Source organism: Triplophysa dalaica, chromosome 20 (genome assembly GCF_015846415.1).
Source record: "Triplophysa dalaica isolate WHDGS20190420 chromosome 20, ASM1584641v1, whole genome shotgun sequence".
In the NCBI taxonomy this organism is placed as follows: Eukaryota; Metazoa; Chordata; class Actinopteri; order Cypriniformes; family Nemacheilidae; genus Triplophysa; species Triplophysa dalaica.
The window spans coordinates 15,429,024-15,440,289 of record NC_079561.1 but is presented as its reverse complement, the minus strand read 5'-3'; the positions used below and the strand labels follow the sequence as shown (position 1 = coordinate 15,440,289).

The 11,266-nt window shown below is 38.2% G+C and overlaps 1 protein-coding gene across 2 annotated transcripts; it reads left to right on the top strand.

The window, feature by feature from the left end:
* The first annotated feature begins 7,093 nt into the window (after positions 1-7,093).
* On the top strand, positions 7,094-11,229 carry mtg2 (mitochondrial ribosome-associated GTPase 2). 2 transcript variants are annotated; one of them, XM_056733742.1, is made up of 6 exons: positions 7,094-7,595; positions 7,676-7,823; positions 9,622-9,652; positions 9,756-9,840; positions 10,320-10,458; positions 10,547-11,229. In XM_056733742.1, exons 1-6 carry the CDS (start codon positions 7,488-7,490, stop codon positions 10,912-10,914), a joined length of 879 nt encoding a protein of 292 aa, XP_056589720.1. In that variant the 5' UTR covers positions 7,094-7,487; the 3' UTR covers positions 10,915-11,229. The 2 variants fall into 2 exon arrangements, with proteins under 2 accessions (XP_056589720.1, XP_056589719.1); XM_056733741.1 differs by adding an exon at positions 9,209-9,324 and having other exon boundaries at positions 7,101-7,595; positions 9,622-9,840.
* Positions 11,230-11,266: the final 37 nt, after the last annotated feature.

The window sequence follows — 11,266 nt, the reverse complement described above, 5'->3', positions numbered from 1 at the left end:
GGTAACATCTCACTCTTAGTCCTGCTTGACCTTAGTGCTGCTTTCGATACTGTAGACCATAAAATACTTATAGATCGCTTACACAGTTATATCGGTATTGAGGGACAGGCACTGCAATGGTTCCATTTAAATGGGAAATCATCAAATCTTACGCAAGTAAATTATGGATTACCTCAGGGATCGGTTTTAGGACCCTTGCTTTTCTCCATATACATGCTGCCCCTCGGCAACATTATTAGAAAACATGGAATTAGCTTCCACTGTTATGCAGATGATACTCAGCTATATATCTCATCAAGACCAGATGATTCCTTTAAGCTATCCAAACTGGCAGAGTGCATCGAGGACATAAAACATTGGATGACTAGAAATTTCCTCCTTTTAAACTCTAGCAAAACAGAAATATTACTTATAGCACCAAAATCAAGTAAACAGAATATCTCCGACTACACCCTGCAAATTGAAAGCTGCACTGTTTCTCCAACAAATACAGTTAAAGACCTAGGCGTTATATTAGACGGCAACCTGTCATTTAAAAATCACATCTCAAATATCACAAAAACAGCCTTCTTCCACCTTAGAAATGTTGCCAAATTACGAAATAGTTTATGTGTTGCAGACGCAGAAAAGCTTATTCATGCATTTGTGACCTCACGGCTTGACTATTGTAATGCTCTACTTAGTGGTTGTCCTGTATCATCGATAAACAAACTACAGTTAGTTCAGAATGCAGCTGCCAGAGTTCTTACTAGGTCAAGAAAATACGACATCATAACCCCAGTTTTGTCATCGCTTCACTGGCTACCCATTAAGTATCGTATTGATTTTAAAATTCTTTTAATTACTTACAAAGCCCTGAACGGTTTAGCACCTACTTACTTAACCGAGCTTTTATCACGTTACAACCCATCACGCTCTCTAAGATCTCAAAACTTAGGACTTTTGATAACACCTAGAATAACAAAATCCACCAAAGGTGGACGAGCTTTCTCATACGTAGCACCTAAACTCTGGAATAGCCTTCCTGATACTATTCGAGGGTCAGACACACTCTCCCAATTTAAATCTAGATTAAAGACACATCTTTTCAGCCAAGCTTTCACTTAATGCATAGTTAATGAACAGCAGCTACGCTAATTATTCTCTTTATTCTCTTTCCGCCTCTGCCTCGGGATTCCCATCCCGAGGTAAGAAGAAGTTCCACCGTGTCCAGACGACTGACAGATGCCCATCCCCAATTTGAGATTACGCCAGCTACAGCTGCAGACTGACTGACCATCCCAGCTCCATCTAAGGCAATTCCACCACCAGCCAAGAGAAATATGACCATCAGACCATCCCAGCTCAGACCACTACATCCCCAACCAAGAGCAAAGACTGTTTATTTGTCTTATTAATGCTGAAGTTACAATATTTGGTATTAAATGCTAAACTAAAATCACATGTCACCAGTTTGAGTGCAGCTATGACACGTCAGAGGGGATCTGGCCCTACCGGTTGAGCCTGGTTTCTCCCGAGGTTTTTTTCTCCATTAATCAATCATTGGAGTTTGGGTTCCTCGCCACAGCAGGGCAGTGTTGGCCTGCTCACCGGGAGACTGCATTCATTCATTTATTTATTTATAAATTAGATATTATTTATTAGAATGATCTTACTCGTTGTATAAACACCATGCACTGTGCTGTGTTCTAACTTATCTGTTTTTCCTGTTTGCCCCTGTAAAGCTGCTTTGAAACAATACACATTGTGAAAAGCCCTATATAAATAAACTTGAATTGAATTGAATTATTTCTATGTATGACACTGTGCACAATACAGTATTAGCTTTGGCAACTTTCGATGGAAGGATTAATGAATGTAACATGATTCTTTGACAGTATTAGCAAAATAAACATTACTCAACTTAAAACGCCATTACAAGAAACATTTGTGCAATACATATATTTAATTGAAAATACAGTATATTGTAAAGGCAGGCTTTCAAACTTTTTAACACTTTTTGAAATATAAGATATGAAGTGAGTTCCTAGCATAAATAACTTCAAAATATATTTACAGTGTATTGTTTAAAAATAAAATATATTTGAAATACAAAAAGTATATTTTTTTCACCAGGGTAAATAAACGGCTTTTATGAAAATAATGTGAAAGTGAAGTGAAAAAAGTGACCGATTTGTTAGATATGGTGACCCATAACCGAAATGTGACCTCTGCATTTAACCCATCCAGAGAGTAGTGAACACGCGCACAGCTAGTCTTATATAACAAAAGCTCGCGGGTTAAAATTGTGGTAAATGAAAACGTTGCTTTAGGTTTTATTTCATTATATTTTATTGTATACAGCACCGGTGGAGGTTAAGAGTAACTTTAACAACGGGACGTACGGGACCTGTCCTGAAGAGGAACGCTGTATAAAAATACAAACAATCACATTACATATCTTTTATTTTGAAGTGTTTTTTGTGATATTTATTCTTCAGTAATTATTTATCTGAAGTGAATCATGTTCGATACTATGCTTTAAATAACTGTAACAATTATAACTGTTATTATAAGTATCTAAAAAAACACTTTGTTGTTCAAAAATGTTTTTAAACATTGGTTAAAGTTTATTTTTAAAAACATTCCAGCTCATAAGGGAAAAACATTGAGTGTTCGTTTTGTTTCATTTATCCGAGGATTCCTTCGTGAACAAGACAGAGATCGACACTGGATTTGTGTCATGACTAAAAGTATAAAGCAGTGTCGTCAATATTGGACCCGATAGGAATGGTGGAGCAATCTTATGTGAGTAAAACATTTCTTTACTTTGTGTCTCTGCTTTGTAAGAGATCGCTTGATGTGCCCTGAAAACTATTGGCACGAGATTAGTATTACCCGGGGACCTCTAGTAATTTAAGATTGTGCGAATCGGCATCTCTGTGATTTGGTGGGCTCATTCAGTATATATTTTTTCAAGGTTTTATCCACTGTTTGCGAATAATGGAGGCTGTTTTGAAATGTTATTTCGGGTGCTGGATGATATCCATAAATTACCGGGAGTCTACCGTTTGTTTATTTATCATGGAAACTCTTTGACATTTGAGACCCACGGTCCTTTTGTCCGGTCCGCGGGTCTCAAATGCTGACAGGTACGGTCATATATAGGGTGACCACCCGTCCCGCGTAGCGCGTGCGCGCACAGCGTTTGAAGCCCAATTCATGCGTCCCGCAAATTGAGACCGTGTCACGCATAATCAATTCTTGCTCAATAAAAAGTTGGTCGCTCTATATCCTCGAGCCCCAGGCAGCCAAACGAACATTACTTGACAGTTCAGCACGCTACTGTTGCCACACCCACCCATCAGTTGAACTGCTGACTAGGTTGTTCCGTTGTTGTTGTCATGACAGCGCGAGCACATGCACACACTAAGAAGGAACTTTTAGATGCGCGCTCCAATTTGAAAAATGGAGAAAGAGAGTCTGAGCCAGGGGCGATTCTAGGTTTTCAATATTAGGGGGGGCTCAGCCTCCAATGAGAATATATATATAGAGAGAGCCACACTCTAATCACCACATATTGTATACGTTACTAAAATAAATAATTAAGAAAGAATATGCAGAAAAGCATAAATACAAGTTATTGTTATTCAAATGAATATCACATTAATCGGTCAATCTGCAACATTTATATTTCACAGTGACAACAACAACAACAGCCACAAATCCATAAAATAAAATGTCACAATCAACTGCTGAATCATTATTTAGTAAAAATAACTTAATATGTTTCCCTACCATTCATTCTGTTTAGCATTAGCGCTGTCACTCTCTGCAGGACTGCGTGTTCATCTATTACCTCCACAATATGTTTTCAATTAATGATAAAAATACTGAAGCGTGTGATAAACGACATGGAGCTTCTGTACACTCTTATTTCCTCTGAACTCAGAACAATGAATAACACTGCCGCACCGGGCTGAACAACATGTAACTCTGCCCGTCCTCTTTCCAGAGCTGTCAAAACTACCGTCGACTCTCTATAACTATAGCACATCATCATTAATGACACTTTCTGTGCGCTACAATATCATCTTTATCGTGGAGGTATGCCGTCATTGGTTTTTAGTGCTTTCATTTTGCTTGAGGTAACGTTGACAAATAGTTAACGAGGGGTGAACGCACATAAAACTTTTAAACAGTGAATGGGAAAAGGTCTTGTATCGCTTCCACATCATATTAAGATGCATTTATAACAAAGAATGGCAAAAATGCAGATGTCATGTTAATGAACACACCTTATAAAGTTACTCTGCTATTGATGTTAACTCCAATGTGCTGACGTGTGTGAACTGAAGAATGCGCTAAATAACGCAGCCTAACGCCGTTTTCATAATAAGAGTTTTAAAGGGGGGTATAAAGCGATCTCGAATTCTTGTGCAGATTACATTACCAAAATATTTTAGGGCGGACTGAGCTAGAACTTTAGGGGGGCTTTAGCTCCCCTAAAAGGGTCTCGCAACGCCACTGGTCTGAGCCATTAATTAAAAAGAGAAGGTGTGGGTACAAGAAAGACTGGGGAAATTAAATAGCTAAAGTAAATCGTAAGTGGAAGTGCATTTGTCAATTCATTGAATGTTCAAAATATTGTGAATCTTTATTTTAAAACATTGGCTGGCCTATTCATGAGCATACATCAGCAATTACACATGTTTAGGGGAATAGGGCATTATTAATATACCATGTAAGGTGGTATGTGCTAGAAATGGGTAAACCACTATCTGTGAGTCTGTCTGGGGAGTGGGGGCACCGCCGCGCCAGCCAGTGTCCCACATTATCCCTCAGAAACATACCCCCTGTCCCCCCTTGGGCTTATTAGCAGGTGTTCACCCTAGTCATATATCATTAAACACCATTCAAATATAGGCTATACAAACTATACGCAAAGCCTTGCCATCACCTCCGGGAAATAACTCAGTAAATTTGAGTAAAAGCATGCACATTATGTCACAAAGTTATGTCAAGGTGACGAATCCAGGAATTTCAATTTTCCGGTCGCCACAACCATAACTCGTTACGTCGCCACGACGTAAATTTGGTCATTAGATTACGTTGACATTACAATAGTTACGTACTTTGGCTAGCTGGGATGCTTCGTTCCCTTACGGAAATTAACGTTTGCACTACAGTTAAAACAAACAAAAAAACATAATTATTATTGTTAAACAAATTTTGCCATAAAATAACCATCCGCTCGTCGTCCATTTCTGGCCTACTGCCAAAGATGTGTGACCGTGAAATACGTTCGAGAGTCAGCAAAGGGTGGTTATTTTGACATTGACATGTGCTTTTTTGACGCGCGGGACATTGACATGTGCTTTTTTGACGCGCGGGAATGGGGCACTTAAGGGCACTTAAAGAAACAGTTGTTTGGTCCCCAACACCCTTTAACCCTTCAAAGCCCTCACTCCAGGGGGTTACCATTCGAAGGGCTTAGGGCATAGGGACCCTCGAAATGGAACGCAGGGCTATTCTAATTTTGACTGTAAAGTCCGCAAAGTTTTATGTCAAAATGTATTTCACATCACGTTTTTCGACATGAGACCATAAATGGACAAAACTATGGTTATTTTGTGGAAAAAATATTGTTTAACTATAACAATAATGTTATTTGTTTGCCATGGTTAATTTTCGTAAGGTAAACAAACCATGACTCATAGCAACAAACACAACAATGTACCAGACAAACATAACCATTTAGCCAACTTATAACATATTATGATATAATCCTATAAATTCATGAAGAATCACGAAAAATTAACGAAAACAACGTCGGACACGCGAATTCAGCCGCTTCACGTTTGAGACGATCCTGGTGAACATTGAGGGCGGAACAAACCTCGCGGGAGAAGTAACGTGCCGCAGATGCGTGCGGTATTAACACGAGCTGTGTCTGAATTCGCCGAGAAGGGGGAGTCTGCAGACCTGGAGCATGCAGTTTTACGCCCCAGGCAGTTTTACGCCCTATGCAGTTTTAGGACCCTGTTGTTCCTTATTTCTCCAGTAGGGGATCTCAAAAACAATAGTTTTTGATGCCAAGCAATGGCCCAACATGCATATATTTTAAATGATTAATTGATATTGTTATGAATTAATTTAAATATCTTAAATATATATATATATATATATATATATATATATATATATATATATAATATATATATAATAAAGAAATGTGTGTGTGTAATTTAAACTCAATGACAATACAATAAATACTTATTGGCGACCAGGTCAATGTTGTGTCTGGATCAACCTTAGCTGACCACGTGTATGCCAACTCGATATCTCTTACTCATTTTCATATTTATTTTCTTTATGATTTATTCTCATTTTGTGGGTTGATGGCCTTTCCCAGTAAGATATTTTTCTGACCCTGTTAACTTGCATTATATATTATATAAAAACCATTTCAGTTTAGCTGCACACATATTCAAGTTTTTTATAAAAAAATCAACAATTGAGCACCAACAACCACAAACATGTTCAAACTCAAATTGAAAACATAAGTCCCATATGGATCTTGATTTGAGTTGTTAAAGAGATGATCCAATTATCGTACCTAATGTGGGTTTTATCACGTTTGTAGTTGTTAGTGCTCAATTAATATTGTATCTTGTTTTCTTAATAGTAGTTGTTGGCTAGCTAATAAGGCCTATTATGTTGTGATATTATTGATCTCATTTGTAATAATACTTGGAAATAATAAAAAAATATTAAATGATCATGCAGTTGTACTGTCTTGTTATTTCAAAAAGTTTTAGAAAAATAAATCTCTATGAACTTGTATGAATCATACAAGCAGGGGCGTAAAACTGCTTACTCCCCCTATTGGAGAAATAAGGAACAGCGGGGCGTAAAACTGCCGGGGGCGCAAAACTGCATGCTCCAGGTCTGCATACTCCCCATATAGGATTTCGCCCGCTATCTCCTATGTAGTGCACTATATCGGGTGTCTGCCATTTTGTAGTGTGTCCGAAGTCTGAGTAAACAACTCATTCCATACATTTCTTCACTACTATTGACCCACAATGCATTCTGATTTTGATTGTACCTCCGATGTACACTCGCTCACTCATATTTCCCATGATACAATGCGAAAGTGACCGTTAATGCCTGTTTGTTCTTGTTGACAGTTATTTTCTACTTTTTGAGAATAAACAGATCAAATGAATGCGAATGAGCGAATTCAGACGCAGCTACCGCGTTTTTTGGCTAAAGGTTGCAAGCTTTCAATCGAGTGGCTTTTGGCATGAGCCTCTATGGATGCCGTACTTACACGTGTACGCAACACGGATGTTATTTAAGTTGTTTTGGGAGGATGAGGTGAAATAACGCATAGAAATAATAGTTGCTAAGTACCCGGCTTCAATTGTAAACATAACCGATATCTGTAACATTCGGAGGACATAAAATACAATGCATATGTTGATGGTTTAACAAATTGCAAAATGAGTCTTCAGATGTATTCCAGGATTGTGCGTTTATGTAAAGGGCTGATGATTCACACAGCACACAAACACTCCGCAACAACAGCGCAGCTCTCAGAGAAAAAACTGGTGTGTCTCGCAACTCCAAAGACCCATATATGCACATGTCTTATTTTTATTGTTTCTAACGACCTTGTGTCTTCCTGCAGAGCCGTTATTTTGTGGATTGTCGTAGGGTGAGGGTTGTGGCAGGTTCAGGGGGTAATGGAGCTTCCACTTTCCACAGTGAGCCTAGGAAAGAGTGGGGTGGCCCCGATGGCGGTAACGGAGGTGCTGGAGGAGACATTATCATTAAAGGTAACCAAGTAAACCGTACTAGTCTTGCCTCGTGCGATGTTTCAAGATATATTTTCCATGGTTTTGCTGGCTATACAAAATAATGTTAATGCTTTTTTCATCCCGTGTTTACTTCATAAACACTTTTTATACCTGAGATGCTTCCCCGTAAGACAGCTTTTGGGGTAAACATTTTAACACAGTTTAAACGGAAGTTTAAACTAAAGTTGCTAAAACACAATTATCGAGTCCACCACTCATTTTTACAAACCCAGAACACAAAACCAGACCTTTAAACTACATATCTTAACCTCTACTTTTTCTTGAAAAATCAAACAATGTTATCAAAACCATGTATCTGTGCCTAAAATCAAACAATGCTTTCAGATGATTCACATAGCTGCTAAACATTTAAAAACTACAAATCATTCATTACACACTACGTTAATTAATTTAAAAAACACAGCATCAAGGGCATGTATAAATACCCTAAATGTTAATTGTATATAACAAAAACACTGCCCATCTAGTAATCACTAGTTATTTCATTAAATATGTTGTATACTAGATAATGCCAGATAATGGTTTTTGAAATTGAACAGTTGCAATTTGTAGCACTTGCATCCTGTAGTAGGCCTACAACTGCAAAAGAACTAAGATAAACTGTAAATGAAAAACAGAATCAAAGTTAATCAGTTATTATGTCAATGTGGTCCAGACAAATGAGTTAATCCCCATCACATCACAAGATGCTGCCCTTTGTCAGACAACAGAGCAAAAATCCTCTGGTGTGCCAGATTCACTGCAGACTAGTGTTTCTCAAAATTTTCTGGCATTCCCCACTTTGAAGGTATGGAAGGGTTCTGAGCCCTACCTGTCCCCAATCGCACCAACAAATTGGTAAACTTGAGGTCCACTGTCTGTCTTGGTTTCTTCTGTTGGTGTTGAAACTCGAGTTTTCTTTTCATTCCATGTCACAAACTTATCCATTGCAAATTTTTATACACGCTACCGCCTCTCCACAATAAATAGTTTGTTCCCATTTGTCATGTCTCTAATCCACACCCATGGGGCCTGCCCCACACTTTGAGAAATGCTTCCCTAGACAAAACTCCACACGTGTCACTACATTTACGCATTTGTCAGACACTTTTATCCAAAGGGTTAGGGAGAATACATTTATGAGTGAACGAGAGTGTCTAAAATGTCTAAATGTGTCTAACTACCTGAACTTGTTTAAGGTTTTGACAAATAATTGAATAATAAAAAATTTGCTTTAGGCACTGGGCATTTGAGTCAAAATAGACTTTAATGATTTAGCAATTCAGAAAACCATAAAAAAAAGGGAAAAAAAATATGTATGTGTATTTCAAGTAAGCCCTGATTTAAATCTTAATTTTCTGCAGTGGACCCGCGCGTAAAATCACTTGCATCAGTATCAGCAGTGTATTCTGGAAAAAACGGAGAAGCAGGGCGCAATAAGGACCGCTGCGGACGCAGTGCCAGTTCCACTTACATTTTAGTGAGTTACACATATTATTTACACCATATCTCAGCAAACAACGGAATTACCAAATTGAACTTATTTGCAAAAACTCATACATTTGCCAAGCAGAGGCCAGGGTAGACTTCAAAATAGCTGATATCAATTAGTCAATAACTCAAGTCAGTTCCTAACAAAATATATATTGTATGCCTGTGTACACAGTGTAGTGATTACAATTTTCAATATCTTCCCTTTTGTCCATGGTAGCAAAATTAATAATTTTTGGGTGAATTTTACGGCTGTATTTGTGTTGTATCTTATGAATTTGAACAGGTCCCCCTGGGCACCATTATAAAGGAAGGGGGTAAGTCAGTAGCAGACCTCTTATGTCATGGCCAGATGTACACTGCTGCATACGGGGGAGTGGGAGGAAAGGGGAACCACTTTTTCTTGTCTAATGAAAACAGAGCTCCCATTAATGCCACGCCTGGAGAAAGGGGACAGGAACGAGTCTTTCAACTGGAGCTGCGGACCATGGCCCATGCTGGACTGGTATGAGCAAATGCTTGCATTTTACATATATTCAGAGCTTTTTTGGCTGGATCATACATGTTTAATAAAGAAATGCTTCATGCCTTGAATATCAACATAATATTCAACACAATCTCACAGGAGTTCATAACTATTTTATGTGACAGCCAATTCATCTAGTCGTACATTTTAGTACCACTTTGCGCCAGTGATGGTTAGACTTAGAGGGAGGGGCTTTAGTATTGGTTTTCTCTAATAAATGTAATTTTTTAAGTGATTTACATCAAATTATCTAATACAAATTTTCAACCTTACAAAATAGCTACAAATTCCTGAGATCAGGTTGGAATATTATTGGACTTTTTTGGCCTGGGCCAGTAATCAACCATCAAGAGCATCTTGACTCCTCCAGGCCTAAACATTTTAAATTGTTGTATTTTACAGAAACCCCAAAATCTGATGTGCAATCTCGCAGCAAATAACTATGTTTTTCTGAGCAGGTTGGTTTACCAAATGCAGGCAAGTCCTCTCTGTTATGTGCCATATCTAATGCCCGCCCAGCTGTGGCAGCTTACCCCTTCACCACACTAAAACCTCATGTGGGCATTGTTAAATACAGAGACCACGAGCAGGTGGCAGGTGTGTGTTGAATACATTAGGAGAACAAAAGAAACACAGATTTATTTGCTAGTGAAGCCACTAAAATATTTTTCTTATTGAATTGCAGTAGCTGACATTCCTGGGCTTACTCCAGATGCTCATTTGAATAGTGGCCTTGGCATTTCTTTCCTAAGGCACATTGAGCGCTGTCGTATTTTGTTGTACGTACTGGACATGTCTTCTGCAGAACCCTGGAAGCAGCTGCAGCAGCTGTGCTTTGAATTGGACCAATACAAAATGCATCTGTCACAAAGATCTAGTGCTATCGTGGCCAACAAAATGGACTTGCCAGATGCCTTGAACAACCTTAGGTCTTTGAGGAATCACGTCCATCAGCGGGTTATTCCCGTTTCTGCACTGACAGGAGATAACATAGAGCAGCTCATTTTACACTTGAGAGAGCTGTACGACGACTACCCAGTAGACAGTGATTAGTTGATATTCATAAAAAACATTGGTACAGGAATATCTGAGTTGTTATAAAACATTTAATGCTTATGATGTTCTTAAAAAAGGGCAATGACACTTGCGATTTTTTTGGCTTAATTCATTGTTCAATGGAAATGGCATATTTTTTTAATTAACAAAGTTGATTCAATAGCGCAAAATTTTATTTTATCAATATGCTGTAACAAAATCTTCTGTACTGAACTCTCAAAACATCAGTTTACAGCAAAACCTTTAACCGATGATACAATGTGAAAACTATACAAAAGAAGACAAAATAAATGTTAAGTAAATCCCTTAGAACATCTCTATAAATGCTTTGTACTGTTCTACAACATGG